General features: G+C 39.0%; 2 protein-coding genes across 2 annotated transcripts; one reads left to right on the top strand and one right to left on the bottom strand.

Annotated features, from left to right (window-relative positions):
* Positions 1 to 1,537: 1,537 nt before the first annotated feature.
* Positions 1,538 to 4,743, top strand: LOC140946136 (lipid droplet-associated hydrolase-like). The gene is made up of 2 exons (XM_073395217.1): positions 1,538 to 1,821; positions 3,332 to 4,743. Exons 1-2 carry the CDS (start codon positions 1,608 to 1,610, stop codon positions 4,108 to 4,110), a joined length of 993 nt encoding a protein of 330 aa, XP_073251318.1. The 5' UTR covers positions 1,538 to 1,607; the 3' UTR covers positions 4,111 to 4,743.
* A 363-nt stretch (positions 4,744 to 5,106) lies between these two features.
* On the bottom strand, positions 5,107 to 16,666 carry LOC140946124 (uncharacterized protein C8orf34-like). Its single transcript, XM_073395202.1, has 17 exons — positions 16,506 to 16,666; positions 14,975 to 15,070; positions 14,488 to 14,770; positions 14,121 to 14,249; positions 13,453 to 13,481; positions 12,635 to 12,789; positions 11,615 to 11,766; positions 11,125 to 11,192; positions 10,169 to 10,233; positions 9,393 to 9,430; positions 9,273 to 9,299; positions 8,718 to 8,758; positions 7,827 to 7,875; positions 6,982 to 7,060; positions 6,727 to 6,859; positions 5,821 to 5,929; positions 5,107 to 5,241 (listed from the first exon to the last, which is right to left on the bottom strand). Exons 1-17 carry the CDS (start codon positions 16,563 to 16,565, stop codon positions 5,174 to 5,176), a joined length of 1,581 nt encoding a protein of 526 aa, XP_073251303.1. The 5' UTR covers positions 16,566 to 16,666; the 3' UTR covers positions 5,107 to 5,173.
* Between the last annotated feature and the right edge of the window lie 89 nt (positions 16,667 to 16,755).

Here is a 16,755-nt window from a genome sequence, read left to right as displayed (position 1 = left end):
TTGTGGACAAATTTTATCTTCAGGATATTAGGGTAGGTTACTGAATTTGGAAAAGCCCCAATTACACCTCGTCTGAGAAAACTCGCCTAAGAAGTTCAAACAACTTCCAGTTTGATATATCATCAAAGTCGAACGGTCTTGGTTTACATCCATTATTCATTTCTTTCATGCCACGTTTTTAAAGCAAAAATATTTCCCAGCTGGACTAGGATTTTTACAAGGCTCTGCCCTGTATCTTAGACCAGAGAAAAGCAAGTCTCGTCTCGGATAAACCTCGGATGAACAAGTAAGGGTCTCGCAGCTGTCTCGTCAAGTCTCGCCATATCAGTCATATCAGCAGTTATAATAGCCCGATCGCGACAAAATCGTGAAAAAGCCTCATGTCCGGTTTTATCTATATTAGCTGTTTCACCCCATTGTAGTAATACCTTTCATATCGTGCATGCCAACAATGCTTTGTCACATTAATGATTCAACATCGCAAAAAGTGGGCCTTATATGAAAAATCAGAGAAGTTTTCGAAAACAAAAGGAAAAGAATTACTCGGCTCCACTGTTATTTTGTTTTTATCATATCTGTAGCAAATATTATCCCCAAGATCCATCCAGTGACTCGCACGCGACAATCAGAGAGCAATTTAACTGGGGACAGACAATTCAATCACGCGAATAGCCTAGGGAAGACTAAAGTCGCGCGTTTTGCTTTCATAATTTACCAACGCAATATATTCAGCAGCTTTTATCTCCTTAGACGGGTAATTGATCACAAATTGCATGTAATTAACTAAAGTTTAAAAATAGCCATTCAGTAAGGCATTTTCGTTAGCGAAATTATGGCTTACAAATAAATTGCATATTAGGTGCCATTCAAAGATACTTGCACCTGGCATGAGCCGAGCTAGGTCAGGCTGGCCGTGCATGCATGCAAAGCGGATGTTTCAGAATAATTTTGGCCAAAGTAAACGCATGTCGTGCCAAGTAATCGCGTCGTTTTTCTACAAGATCAGCAGAGCACGTTTCTCGTTTCGGTTTGCAAACAGAAAAAAAAAGATAAGATGTTGTAATGGAGAAGCTCTGAGAAATGCGTGCAGACACCGATTTAAATTCGATCCCTAAAGCGCTTCAAAGAAACAACTAAAGTATACAAACCGAGTGGAAAGAAAACTTTACGCTTAATAAATGTATATACAAAAAGCAAATAGCCAGGCACAATATTTAACCGTTCAGTATTGTTTACACGGATTTTATCCACAAACCATGCAGACTGAAATGGAAGTAAAACGAAGAGACAATTAAAGAATATTACAGTCTTTTATTTGTGTATAGAAAAAACCTCGTCGACGGAAACCTTAATCCAATGGTAGACTGAAAACAAGACTTTTAAATGCCTAAGACTATAAGATGCCTTGAGTTGAATCTATAAAATCGCGGATGGTTGAATACTTTTTTAATTTTTCATAACTTTCTTGTCTTGTCTTTTCCCTTCGTATTCATTTGACAACCGATGCAATACCACGCATGCGTGTGTCACACGCTTCCGTTGAAACCTTTGAAAACGCTGAAAGCGGTAACTACCGCCAATCTGTTGGAAAAAAATTATCTGGAGCGATGAATAACAATTTTAACTCGCCGGTCAAGCATGAAATTGCTCTTATTAACGGAGTTGCGACAAGAATCGCTAGTGCGAGATCTACCGAGGAAAACCTTTGCATTGTGGTTATACCCGGCAATCCTGGTGGAATCGGATTTTATGACATCTTTATTTCGACGATTTTTCAGGCTGGAAAAGGAAAATATTCCGTTTACGGAGTCTCCCATGCAGGTATGGCTTTCAATACCATTTAAACGTAACAAGTATGAAAATCATGAAGAGATTTGACTTAGAATTGATAGAAAATATTTCTCAATCAGCAAGTTCAAGGAAAACAAAGCCTAAAATTTCTTGATCTCCAGTGGTGTTCCCGCGTTTTATGTTTCTCTTTTCTCAAGCTTTTATTTTATTTTTTTCAGTTTAAAGATCATGACTTAAAATGGTTTGAATATACTACTTTCGTAAAATACCAAGAGGAGATTTTGCGAGGGCCAAGTCATTTTTAAAACTATCGATAAACTCATTGTTGTGTTTATAAATGACAGCATGAATAAGAAAATTTATATGTGACCATCTGCTCACAGAGACAGAAAGCTCGTACAGGCCGATTGCGAAACAAAAACCAACAATTACTATAAACGTTACGCTATTCGCCGAGTTTGCGCCACGGAAAAATTAAAATCGGATAGATTTTAATTAACAGAAGTGTCACCATACTTTCAATGGAGCGATTTTCCTTTTTGGCTGCAACAATTCATTTTCTCATCATTTATTTATTACTAAACCTGTAAAGAACTGTATATATAAAAAATTAAAATAGCTATTATATTCAACACAATCTGGTTTTGAAATTCAGACTGTTATTTTAACGTCGACCCTATGCCGGGGAAAATTCTAATTTGATTAATTGCAAAAAAAAAAAAAAAAACAGTTTTCTGTGTTTCCCGATGTATTGCAGTTTCTATTTTATTGAGAAGACTCCCGCAGGATTTATGATAGTTTATTCGCAGCGGCAAACGTGCAGAGAGGGGTCTTTAACCTGTAAAACAGCCGTAAGAACGGCAAGCGCTCTTCAGTTTAAACGATTTGATTTGGCGCTTCGCGTCGCGCCTTACGAGCAGGAGTTACCAAAACAGAGCAAAACATAACTCGAGTTTTGCCCTGTAGCAATCGTAGTTGGATGCACGCCAGTGACAAAATGTAAAAAAGGGTGTCAAAAAGGTTTAAAAAAAGGGCGATTTGTCAGAGCACTATACCCTATCTTAAAACATTGAAGTGACGCAAGGCTTTGATTGGTCAGAAATGGCAGGAACTCAACAAGATTATTTAAAGCACCTTGTTATATTCTTACTATACGACATTACAAGAAATACGAGTGCCCTACGTCACAATGCACGACATTCCTGGTCGCGTTAGTCTAGCAGACACTGGCAAACCGGAAATCCAGATTGTCTAGGATTGCTCCAAAATAAGGAAAAATGTCCCCTGAATTTTTGGACAGAACCATTTTTGAAATATTTTGAAAAGTTTCCAGAGGGTGTTTCTTGTTGTTTTTCTATCATTGAAAGCCTTTTAAAAACAGGTCCCCTGGTCTGTCTCCTGACTACTCCAATCGAAAAGTGGAGTTGCTCTTTAACTGAGACTTTCGTTCACACGGGAGTCACGGTTGTTGAGTCATTTATTCTTCGCATTATAACACGATTTTAAAACTTCTTTCGATCTTTATTGATCTCGTATCCAGGACATGCTCAAGTTGACGACCCCAGTGGTCCATGCAAATGCAAAAGCGAGAAACAGTGGGATCAAGAACAGCCATCGTCTTTCACCCTCAGCGATCAAATAGAACACAAACTCGCCTTTCTTGCTTACTATATCCCTACGCATTGTAGGGTGATCCTTGTGGGACACTCCATTGGTGCGTATATAGCCTTAGAAATGCTGAAACGATACCACGACAAGGAGAAAGTCCTCAAGTGCGTTTTGCTTTTTCCAACAATCGAACGAGTTGATTCCGCTCCGAGCGGCAAATTCTGGAAGTTTATCTGCCATTATTTGCATTGGCCTTTCCTTATGGGAACAGCGGTGGCCTCGTTTTTGCCTTCGCTTCTTCAACGCTGGGCTGTAGGCTGGTGGATGTATCTGAATGAAGTCGAAAACAAAGAATGCATCAAAAACGCCGCGCAGGCTATGTTAAATTACCACACGGTTAACAACGTCCTGGAGATTGGGCGCCAGCTGACCACGATAAAAGAACTGGACTACGAGTGCGTCCGGTTAAACCTGGACAAACTGGTTTTCTTCTACGGGTTAGGTGACCCGTGGGTGCCACAGGTTTACTACGAGGACATGAAGGAGAGGTTCCCGGATGGAGACATCAAACTGTCACGTGATAAGGACATTAAGCATGCGTTTGTGCTGGATACCTCTGAAAAAGTGGCAAAGATGGTGTGGGAATGGATCGAAAACCATGTGAACGAATATGAGCTTGAAGACACAGTTACCATTGTCAAACCTTGTTAGTACTTGACATAGCTTGGGCCACAGTGAGAAATTTAAAGAACAAATTGAAGAAGTTACTTTATTTAAAAGTCACAAATGACACAATGTAAATTGTAAAATACCTATACAGTTATATTCGGCATCGAAGTGTTCACCGACGTAATAGCCCTCTTTTGCTTGTACGTTTTGTTTTCCCAATGATGCATGGTCTCGAGAGAATTTGCCCCTTTGTCTTTTCATAAATTATGCGCACATATGCACCTGAATAAGACAAAATTTGTAAGAAACAGTTCTGTAGAGTATCATCACATGACGTACAATGGGAAAACAAAACATACAAGCCAAAGAGGTCTATTAACGACGGCTGCGTGGTAGAAATCTTTTAGTGTGAGACTACACGTAATATTGAAATACTCGGATATCGAATGACAAAATTCTGGCCTAGGGCATCGTGGAAACGCATCGGTATGTGGAAGAAACAAAACAAGAGCGACTTTTAGCATGTTTTGTCGAGCATAAAAAATGTTTCTCTTAATAAACAAGTTCTTTAAGTATTCTTTGTGTCCTTTGTGTCCCCTGGACCTCATAATGTAGTTGCATGTAGTTGGTTTCGAAAGAAGCCTGTTACTTAAATAATACGAGATACATATATTATTTGGTGACTGGTAGTAGTTACGACAAGACGTTGCCCCGCCACCATTTTAAAAATAGCCTTCCTAGTTACATGATACTTCACGACTATACATGTGGGACCTCCTTAAAAATGGTCTACTCAGCGCTCAAATTGAACTAAAAATTCGTAAGTTTACAAAGTCCTTCACCGCTGTTTTTGTTTTATTTTTGATAACGCAAATTCGAATAAATGCGATTGAACTAAGGGTCTAGCAAGATAATAAATATTACTGACTCTTTTATGTATATTCCTTGCTTATGGAAGTGAATATTGAATTCCAGAAACGGTTTAGTTAGAACTTAACGAATTCCTTCCATCAAATTGAGAAAATTGCGAAGTTTCAGTCCCGTAAACACAGTGTCCCTTTGCATTCAAACGTATCAATTCCAAATGTGAATCAACTTATACATGCTATGTTGAGTCAGAGTCTTCTCCGCTGTTAAACCGAGCAAATCCTCGGCCAGCAGGCGCTCTTCTTCCTAAAAAAAGTTAGACAATCAGATATTAGGAAGATATTTTTCTTGGACCGCTCATTCGGAAATAGAATGCGGCGTCTACCCTCCCTCGTCAAACTCTTACAGGAATTCGTTTCCTTGATAGGGTATTTCGCCCTTTATTATTTATCCCCTAAGCTTCGTGTCAAACCGATATGTCTCCCGAGTATTATACCAAACGTAAAAAAAAACTACAAAACTGTTAGGTTGACAAGTTTTCAAAAATCACAACTGCAATCTGTTTCAATCTTCTTCAAGCTTGCCCATCCGTGCCTCCTTTGCATTTGCTGTGCTATTTAAACATTCTTTTCATGTTTTCATTAGTTATTTTCTTTTTTCACTTAGTTTGATGACGGTTTCCACTGTTTGAATTTTGCTAAATACTTTCGTGACACAGCTCTTTAACTTTCAAAATGCTACCACCAACGCTGAAAACAACGCGAACAGTGTGGTGGCTTCTCTATTACATCGTCTGATTGTTTGATTCTCGCTTTTCATTGGTTTATTTCATTAAAGCCCGCCAAATTCTCCATTTTAAAATGCTACCAAGAAATTTCGCCTTACCCAGCCTTGGTTCCCAGTCCGTCTCGCTGCCGCTCTCCAGTGGTGTCCGGGACCACGGCCGACGTTCTCCTAACTTAGGGGTCTCCTCTCGGTCAAAATTGACTTCCGTCTAGATGAAATTAATGAATTTAAATTAAATTAAAGCAATCATTAGTGTTTAGCACATGCGAGACAGCCTTACCAAGTGAAACGCAACAGCATGCAGAATTAGAGCCTGTTTACATGGAGGTGAGGGACCCCAGGTAGGTGAGGTAACCCATTTAGGTGGGGCAACTCGCCTGTCCATATAAATTATAATCTCTCATTTTAATTTGATCACGTTTACGTCAGTGATAGGTGGGGTGACCTTATGAGCGATTATATGGACAGGCGAGTTAACCCACCTAAGCGGGTTACCTCACCTACCAGGGGTCCCAGTGGGCGGGCTTAGGTCTCGGCGGCACTTTTAGAATACGATCATATAAATGAACGCCATCACTGGGCGATGTAAAAAGTGAAGAGTGACATATCGGATAGGTGTTCATACTATACCGGATAGCTTTTGCGCCGCTACGAAAACCATAGCGCACAGGGCTTCTGATCACACATGAGAACGGTGATTTCGGAGCGGTTTTTGTAACCGAGCAAAACAGTGCCGCGCCGATCTCGAAAATGGAGCGTCACATATCGGATAGGTTCTGTGCCACACTTTGGTGCAGTGTGAACGGGTATTCGGGAATAAGTAGGAGCGAGGACTGGAATCCACTGAGAGAGAAGTAATATTCAGGAATAAGGACTGGGATTTAGAAAACTAGATCCTCTCGGCCAACCTCTCCGGCACGATGTTCTATGTGTGGAAATGACTTGTTCCAGAAAAGCTGTCCAGAATAGTGTGAACATAGCCTTAAAATGAACACAAGGAATTACGTCATTGTCTGATGAGTATCCATCGAACTTCCACGATTTCTGTTGCCGTCCTGAGTACACCAAGTCACTACGGCTCGAAGATGCCGTTGGGGGCCTGGAACTATCTGGATGGTCATCTGTAAAGGATCCCCCTCTGGAAAAGCAAAATGGAAGACTGAAATAGCACCACAAAAAAATGACGAGTTTTATATCCATGCCTGTAACTCTCACTTCGCTTCTTCGCCATTTGGCCCCAAACAAAAACTTGAACCCTACCTAAACATGTGCTTTCCTTTCGCTGGCGGTCTACTTGCACTTTGCCACATGTGGTGACCTTTACGCGGGCTAGAATCACCTGTGGATCAGATCAAGTAAAAGACATTAAAACTCAGTTTAAAAATAACATTTCATTTAGATTTTTTTTTTCAAGAAACCATCTTACTTCTACAACACAAATATAAAGTAACAGTTAGCAACCTTTTTATGAATCAAGTCATGCACTGGTTTTAACAAATTATAAGGATGAAGGAAATTTGAACTAACTTCAATCTTATATGATAAAGAAATGACGGGCGGACATCATCTACATGCAAGATATGTTCTCTGTTCGTGACTTTTATTACAATATCCGTCGCTCTGAGAACATCTTAAGTGTACCCAAACCAAGGACTGACTATCTTAAGTGAAGTCTTGGGTATTCAGGGGCTGTTCTTTGGAATGGACCGCCATCCGAACTACGTAAGAAGTTAACCCTTACAAGGTTCAGTAGCAAAAAGGGAATTAACGACTTTCATCAACGGGCACCCACACGGCAAACACGTAAACCAGTACTTTAGACTTTAATTCTCGTTTTGTACTGATGTTTTAACCGTGTTTATCTAAATATCTAAAAACCTACTTGAACGCTGTGCCGAAGAAGGCTCGAATGATTACAAGTTTTTTTTTTTCCGGTTTATTTGATTTTCACCGAAGGGTTAGATTGGACTGGTTTTCAGTTTTGCTATCAACAGCCGTTAACGAATATCAGCCATAACGTTTTGAGACAATATTGGTTTAGGTCGTTATAACTGCGTCACATAAGGAAAACTTCAACGAAAGGTAGAAACTATTAGATCTCTTACTTTCTGAATCAAATCCTGAAGGCCAAACAGGGGGTCTCCTAAGCCCAGTCTAAAGAAAAAACATAAAATGGTGTCATTACGCGGCATACTGCAAGCGAACCAATTGTAGCCAAAGATGGCCATAAAACAAGGAACAGGCATAATAAAATAGGTGTGAAGAAATAAAATAGGTGTAAAGAACAGAAAGACGGACAGTCTACAGCTGCTGAAAGTCATGCATGTATAAGCCGCAAAGCACATAACAAAAGAAACAGTTCTGAAGCGCGGGAATACAAAACTAGCTTTAGGTAAACTGAAAGCGTCGAAAACATTAACAATGAAACCTGTGCTACGCAGGGAAAACGAGTAGGAAACACGCACGGAGCGCAAATGGCAGAAACACGAATCTAAGGCAAAAGGCAGGAAACTTAATACTATATAGCCGGTCCAAACTCTGGTAAACAAACAACAAAAGTCAAACAAAACAGAAAAATAAAACCCATTTTTGGCCCGAAATTTGCTTCAAAAGTGAGTTGATTTCTCATTTTCTCTGATAATTTGCAAGCACATGAGTGCATGAGCGCCGCAGGCGGGCACTCTTGGAAGAGTTGTATTTCCTTCCTCCCCACAAGTGACGAGGGAGAAAATATGACATCCTCGAAACGCCTGCGTGAGAGACTTAGTATGATGTAGCCTGTGCCAACCTACTAGGGAAGTCGCGAAAATATAACTGACAAGCAAAGCCAAAATAAGACGCCCGCGATGTGGGAAAGGGCGCATTTTTCGCATCACTTATTACCGAACGATTGCATTACTATCTTGGAGCCTGAAAATGGCTAAGCATGACGTAGAATTCGCATAACATTCAACGAAAGTTGATTAAAGCAAAGTGAATCAATGTTAAAGTCATACCGTACTCCCAGCTTGAGAAACACTGTCAAAATTTTCATCAACTAGGAAATCAAATAGCAAATGGTTTGTAAGGCACAAGAGCGATAAAAGAATAAGAGCTATAAAATTCATCAAGTCGAAGAAAATGAAACAGTAATGTCTTGTATTAAAACGCCTGATATGTCACGAATGCGCAAGATAAAAGAGATGCTTGAAATAAACCATGTTACGCGAAAATAGGTTTGAATGAACAATCTGAACAGAAAAGACAAAATAAATTGGAAACATTGACCCCCAAAAAATATAAATGAAGATCTATCACCGTTTTCTTACATATTTCCCTCAAATGCAACCAAAAACTTTGTAAACATTTCAACGCAAAGTTTCTCCAAGGAATACCCGTGAAAGTAAAGACCCTTCCATTTTTCCTGCTAACAGAGTCTATGCCAGAGAAGTTTCTTTCTGCGACTGTCTTCGCGATTTAGATAATCACTTAACAAACATACATTGAAAGACCATTACAGTCTTTTTCAACAGCAATAACAGCTTTGAAAACCTTAAATGAAGTGTTCTTACCTTCACTTCCAGAATAAACACTGCCAACTGAAATAGAAGAAGAAGTTAAAGATTCAAATACAAACAGTCTTCAGGATGATATACTTTCTAATGTAGCCGTCAAAAGGTCAAAATTCTTACCTTCCGACTTTCGATCACTTGGTTGGCCACTGATAATTCTACAAGAAAAAAAATGGCATAATCGGAACTTGTATCGTATAGTTTTTACACGCTTCTGAATGGTGACTCTAAAAATAGAACTGAAATCCAAACCATGGTAACCTTATACAAGAAGCACGGAGGGCCAAGGTTGGATTTTAACCTAGTTTCTTGTAACACCAAGAAGTTTTAGGTAAGAGTCTTGCTTCTCAGGCACCACTGTTGGCCAAATAATATTTAATAACTGCATCTGAGGGATATAGAGATATCTGGGTTCCTGATGCCCTTTTACAGAGGATAAAGCAATTTACATTAGCTTGGAAAAGAGGTTGATCAAAGGTATATTTGCCTGAAAAAGAGGCTGCTAGGGTAAGAGTAAACTTTAAAAAATGGCGTTCACGGCTTTCCGGAAACCAAATACTAAGTACCGTAAATCCTCTATTAAAAGGGAGGGAAAGGGGGCTTAACATTAAATTTCTTCCCCTCAAAAGGGAGGGCATAATTGACTGTTTGGAGACGGGGGGGGGAGCTTAATAGAGGATTTACGGTACCTGAATTTCTGACTTAAACTGAACGGAAGAAATGCAAGAATACCAAACACATCAAACGAAAGGTTGAGGGCGGAGCTCACAGCGAAAGAAGAGGACCATGGCGCGCGAGGAAAGAGGAAGAGGCCTCCTTTCGTGCGCGCGCTCCTGCCACGAAGGGGCAGGGTAGTAAAGTCCTGGAAGTACGATTAAATTTCTTGTTCGACTTACCTGGCACATCTTGCGCATATACTGACTCGTATAGATTCTGATGTGGCCATTCCTTGCTTCATAGACTGCAGGTGGTTGATGAAAAGACAACGAGACAATATTATTTGGGGCAGAAAAGAAAGCAGGGCAAACATGTTCTTACACCCTACAAAACAAGCACTACCCTGGGTGCCAGAGACTTTTCATGCGCGGTTTCAGGTTTCGGTCACGTCTTCTGAATATCGGCTAAATTTTCAACGTATCTTTTGGCAAAGTTAAATATTCACAGTGCTTTTTGCAAGTTTTGCCGAAGTTTTGAAATGTTCTTAACTAATAAAGATGCATCCAGCCGCACGCGAGAAAAAACCTCTGGTACCCAGGTTAATCATGATTTTTCATAATATTATCCAGGTTCTTGAAATAATGACTGCAGCAGATTCCAAAACCACGAATGACGTAAACCAAGGAAAACAAAGGAGTCAAAATTACTGAGCCTAGAATAATGATAGCGATAAAACAAAGAAATGTTACAGGTTTTGCACCCAGGTCAGGTCACAATGAGGTCAAAAACTCTTCTCACACTAGCATGGCTTACAAGAGCTCAAACAAAAATTTTTAATACGACTGGTGATTGATGGTCGATCCTCAACATTTCATAAGTTGCAGGCTTAAGATTACCTTGTGCTTGATTTTCGTCTCCTTATGAGCAGTAAAGCAGAAGATATTTCTTTTATTTTGCTCCTTATGCTCAACCGAAGCAGTTTCATGTCAATTTTGCAAGGGGAGTTGACCCCGTCTCTAAACGTCAACTTCAATTATTGTAACTACAAGAAGTCTCTGCTCTTGGTTTAGTCATTGCTTCTGGGTCATAAACAGAGTACAAAAAGACTTCTTGTTCGTGGAGAATGAAGCGGAAGACTGTTTCAGCTGATCACAAAGTATAGGAAGACTTTAAGCAATAACCAAACAAAAACTACCTTGGATAACTTTGTTCCAATACTGCTCATGCTGGACACACCTTCATCTTCTAACTCATCCACATTTTCTAGAGAATAGAAAAAAAAGCTTCAAACCACTAAATGATGATTTTCCAAAAATTTAACACTTTTGTCAAACTACCCAACAAGCAAACAGACTTGTCCGCTTAAAAGAGGAGTCAGTCAAATATTATCCTAAGAATACCAATGAATACATCATCAAGAGAATAGGTTATGAAAACTTATAAAATGGTCACTAAGGGGAAAATGCTTTGATCTTTTACCAAATTCTCTCAACTAATTCTTTAAGGAAATGTATAGAGATCAGTTTGAAGAATTTTTATGTAGATAATGGGTTGTGTCCTCTTATAGCATGTGTCCACCTACATGTACTGTACAGCAGAAAGTTTCCTAGTTCATATATTTTTGAAAATATCACTGTTTTTCAATGCAAGATAATGTCAGAAGAAAGTGTATTTTTGATCCATACCTAACAACTCAGTGCCATCATCATGTAGGTCATCAAAATTCATCCCATTAATATCACGCCTCCCTGAATTCTTATTTTGAAGAAGAGCCTGTAGTTGTCGGCGATGCTCCTCAGCAGCATGCCGGGCCTTTTGTTTCCGTGATCTACTGGACCTACCACGTAAAGCAAGTATTAAATTATGAAATAAGGCAACAAGGTAAGGCAAGTAATCACTCCATATTTTCCAGTGTGTGCCTTCCAAGGGAAATGCTCAAAAACCTTGTGCACAGCCAGGACACACTAATCCAAAGAATGGTAGTGTGCACTGCTCACCTCTGCCACCCCCTGCCCCACCACCATAAAAAAGATGGTGCTTTATTTAGCCCCCGCTCTATCACTATTGGAAAAAAGGGCGACTGAGATTTAAATATCCCTGCCTGCAGTGCTGTTTGTCCAAAAGGTTCTTGAAACAAAACAATTAACGCTGATCTTAAATCTAGAAGCTAAAAATCTAAGGGCAAGTCATGTCGAGGTGGATCCTCAGTGTGCACACTCAGTGAGTCTTGTTTTGACCACTGCACTCAAGTTTGAATTTAAAGCAGGGAGAGAGAAGACTGTCACTAACTATTTTAGTTGTTGCGTAAATACAACAAGTAGGCGGGGAATCAAACAGAACTGAAAATTTCTTTAGTTCTATTTTTTATGAACTTTTTTCAAAGTAGCCAGTGGTAGCCTTCAATGGTGGCTGGGGGAACTGCCCCGCTTAACAACAGCCCTTGGTACAGGTGGGGCACGCTAGTGGGGCAGGCTTAAAGAACCGAAAGCTACAACCAGTTGCAAAAATACTTGAGACACTGTCCTTTTTTTTTTTGGCTTTACTGACCTGCTTGTGGTCCCCTCCTTCCCTTTATATCAAAGTTGCTAGCAATACAATAATTATTGACCATGCTCAAAAGTTGGAGGAACAACTTTAAATGGAGGGGAGGAGGGAGGTGAGTATAATATCTTGCAGAGGTAACACAAAGCAAAATATAAACATACTCATGTGATATCACTGATGGTGTGTTTCTATCATCTCTGATTTTATCATCTCTCCCCACATAAAGCTCTTCATCAAGATCATCATCAGCATAACTCTCAGGGCCTGTTACTGTTGTTCGTCTGTTGTAGATCACTGTTCTTTCTGCTGGCATTTCCTGTGAGATAATTATGTAAGTGAAAGTGGAAATGTTATAGATAAAATCTGTTGTCAGGTTAAACCAGAGTTTTCTTTGTCTCCTATGAATAATTAGGGCTAGGAAACAAAAGAAAATTTTGAATCAAACTAAGTTAAATACTACTTCAACCTGAGATCAATTTTACCTACAACAGAAACAATATTCACCATACGCCTGTTCCTTATGCAAAAAGTATTGGACACCACTTAAACAGTACCAGAAATTGATTGAGAAAGAGTGTGAGAAAAATAGCTAAAAATTTTAGCTATTGAAAGACACATATTAGACCAAGATATTATGCATAGAAACTCTCCATATATTTCCTTAAAGAATTACTTAAGAGAATTTAATAAAAATCAAAGATCACAGCATTAAACCTTAGGTGATCATTTTATTCATTCTCATAATCTTTTCTGTTAGAAGAAATTTGCTGTTGATCACTCTTGGGTTACAGGTTTAAGGGGGTGTTTTGGGTTAATAATTAATTATTATTAGCCTGGGAAAGCTTGGAGAATTTTGGTGCTTAAGTCTAGAGTAAGGTTGCAAAGCGCAGCTGAATATTTCTTTTTATGACAGGTGCAAAGGCTGTACAAGAAATGAGCTATGTTTTAATTTTGATATTAACTATGATGTTATTCTCACCATTTCACCATTTTGTCCCCATGAAGAAGCTGAAAGGAAAATACAGTTTAAATATCAGCTTACAATCGCACAACATTGATTAGCATGACAACCAAAACAAAAAAAAGAGGTAATTAATTTACTTCCCACTTATTAACTGTCAGTCAGTTTTTTAAGATACTGTCATTAAGCATTTTCCCTTTTTTATACTAATTATAACCTGAGAAAATGGCCAACATTTAGTGACGCTACCATTGGTTTCCCCACCAAATGATGTCTGAGAAACAAGCGCAGAAATTTGATACTGATGACACCTCACTACCCAGATCTGGGTAGTGCTTCTAATTATTGGTTGTGCCATGTGAGAAATTTGATTCAACCAATCGGAAGGACTACCCAGATCTGGGTAGTGACGCGTCATCAGAATGGAATTTCTACTGCTTGTTTCTCAGACAAATTGGCGGGGCAAGCCAGTAGTAGCGTTGCCAAATGTCAGCTGTTCTTTCAGGCTATACCAAATAAAGATAATATTTTATTTAAAGGTGTGATTTAGAAGTGGACACAAACTGGAACTCAACGAAAACTCACTGGAAAACATGTTAGAAGTTTCCTAGCCACAGCACAAACCTATTTATATACATGCTTTAAATTTATTCATTATATAGTTAAGTTCAATGTAGGTTACTTACTCCCTTGGTAACCCAGGGAGTCCTCATCAGCAGTCCTGGTTGGCCTGTGCTGCATATTGAACCACTCATCAAAGTCATGTGAAGGAACAGCTGTTTTGCTATTCCACGGAGGTCGTTCGTTGTTGCCCACTACAATCAAAAAAGCCAAGTTCATTAATCTTACTGTTTAAATATAAGATCCCCATTTAAGGTGTTTCAATACAGTTTTTTGGAGACCACACCAATGTTTTTCAATCACGGTGACCTTAAAAGTGGTCTACGAAAAACTGTATCAAAACAAAATCAGCTATATACTGTAGGCCCAATATTTAGGAATAACCTCAGGATTTCGGACATCTAAACATTAACATCAGTCCTGTCAGTATACCTGTTCTAAGTGGTCGCATGTTGTCCTTGTCCACAGCTCCACCACCCTTTCCAGGCTTGCTTGAACCACTCAGCCAGGGTCGTGGGTAATCTCGACCAGCTTTGGAGGCACTGCTAGGTCGGTACTTTGATCCCTCAGTACGGATATCCAGCCCTGCCCAGGATTTGGCTAATGCATTTCTACCTTCATCAAATGAATACCTCCCCACTGATGTTCCCGTAAGGCCCATTGATCTTGTAAATGTTGCCTTTGATCCTGATGGTGGGAGAGATGACCCAGGACCCTGCATAATCAACAGAAAAATGATGTCTTAATGTAAAAATCCAATTTATTAAAATTATCTTTAAACAACCTGCAATACCACAGTAAATAATGCCATTGTGTATCAAGAGTTGAGTAATAAAAACATGTCATCTAACATCTGCAAAATACTATAATTTACCGGTATTGAAAGCAAATTGAAAGAAACAAATAAAAACAACTGTACCTTAGAACTCCCTTCAGCATACATCTTTTTTAAGACTTTGATAAGAAAAGGAACTGGTTCTTCAGGTGTATCTTTGATGATTTTTGCCATCAGATCCTGAAAAAAATTCAATAACCTTCTTTCAGTATCATTTAGGTCCAGTTGAAACACAGTAAAACAACACCGCTTGTACTGGACCAAACTTAACAACAGTTTTAGTTTGGTTTAAATGAAGATATGAACATCGCAGTGGTAATTGCAATTTAAGCAATTGCAAAAATTAACCCCCCCAAAATTTTGGGACTTCAACCAGATTCAAACCCATGGCCTCTGCGTTAGTACTGCAGTGTTCTACCAACTGAGCTATGAAGACCCATTCACTGGAAGCAGCCAAAATTATTCGTGTAGTTCATCTTAGCCCATGAAAGGCATGAAACATAGAATGAAGATGATTTGAACTGCAGAAATACACAGTTGTAGTTTGGCGTGTAGCACACAACATTAACTTTAGCAGAGGCTGTCATTACAAACATCATTGTGCAAATGTCCAAGGGTTCCCTGGGCCAACCTCCCCAGAACACCACTGATAAGTGTATTATGCTATTATTACTGTCAGTATCGTTATTATTATCTTTATCATAATAATATTATTATCATTGTTAGTAAAATCTAACTAGTGGTCTATTATCAAAGCTGTGTTACGATTGGATGAGCTACAACTAGGCTATATGTTATAGCCCACTAGTAGCGAAAAGCGCCAGCTTTGAAAACCAAAACAATGGGGGCTGAATCGCGTTTTACAAGCTAAAGTCGTTTTGCTTTGATATTTTTGACCAACTAGTTGGATTTTACTAGCTAAAGCAATTATTCCTCTCGCCCTCATGGCCTCTGAGTCAATAGCCAATTCGGCTTTTGGCCTCATGGGCTATTAACTGAGAGCCCATTCTGGCTCGAGGAATAATATAGTAATTGTTAATTATGATTTTCTTTAATAAATCATTATTATTATTATCATCATCGTCATTGTCATCATCACCATTATCATCATTATTATTATTGTTATTGTTGTTGTTGTTATTGAGCCTAACATTGACATAGAACAATTATTGGTATTAACTTTACTTTTCACAATATATGGATAGACAACAACGATGGCAACACTGCAACAAAAACCAAAGTTCTTAGGTGCAAGATGCTTTCCAATACGTTTGTGTAATTAAAAAAACGAAAGAAAGAAGGAAGGAAAGAAAGAAAGAAACTAAATATACTTTAACAGTGATCCCCATGCCAGAAAGATGAAAATACCAGTGTAAGGCCTAGGCTCTTTGTACGACAAACACGGTAAAATGTTTAAAGCTAAAGGCATTCCAGTTGCATAATTTAAATTTCGTCATAACAATAAACGTAAACAGTAAAAGGATCACCGTGACGGTAAGCGTCGTGAACATTTGTTCATTTCATTGATAAGCACTTAAGCTTATAAATTAATATTACATTTCCAAATTCCCACCAAACAAACAGTAGGTTTTATATACGATCTTAAAATCGTTACCTCAAATAACGCTCCAATGTGATGCCTCTCTAAGTAGGCTTGTACTTGCTTAGCAGCCATGCTTTAAAATAAAATCGCACGCACTCTAAAAAAGCAAATGTTTGTTTATGAAAGCTATGTGTTATTTTCCGCCATTTTGTATTTCCCCGGTAACCCTTCCCAAGCTTCCCTGCTGCTTTGAAAGTGTCCGCTAAGAGCTCTGGGAGCGTGACATTTGAGAGACACTTTGGTTCAGCATATATGACCAAAG

The sequence above is a fragment of the Porites lutea genome, chromosome 8 (genome assembly GCF_958299795.1).
Source record: "Porites lutea chromosome 8, jaPorLute2.1, whole genome shotgun sequence".
Classification (NCBI taxonomy): domain Eukaryota; kingdom Metazoa; phylum Cnidaria; class Anthozoa; order Scleractinia; family Poritidae; genus Porites; species Porites lutea.
The sequence above is the reverse complement of the archived record's forward strand: the minus strand, read 5'-3'. Positions and strand labels throughout refer to the sequence as shown.

Coding starts and splice junctions, on each gene's coding strand:
- LOC140946136 (XM_073395217.1), top strand. CDS start 1,608: ATGAATAACAATTTTAACTCGCCGGTCAAGCATGAAATTGCTCTTATT. Junction 1,822..3,331: donor TTACGGAGTCTCCCATGCAG/GTATGGCTTTCA, acceptor TCTCGTATCCAG/GACATGCTCAAGTTGACGAC.
- LOC140946124 (XM_073395202.1), bottom strand. CDS start 16,565: ATGGCTGCTAAGCAAGTACAAGCCTACTTAGAGAGGCATCACATTGGA. Junction 7,876..8,717: donor TTTCTCAAGCTGGGAGTACG/GTATGACTTTAA, acceptor TTTTTTCTTTAG/ACTGGGCTTAGGAGACCCCC. Junction 5,930..6,726: donor GATACTCATCAGACAATGAC/GTAATTCCTTGT, acceptor AATTTCATCTAG/ACGGAAGTCAATTTTGACCG.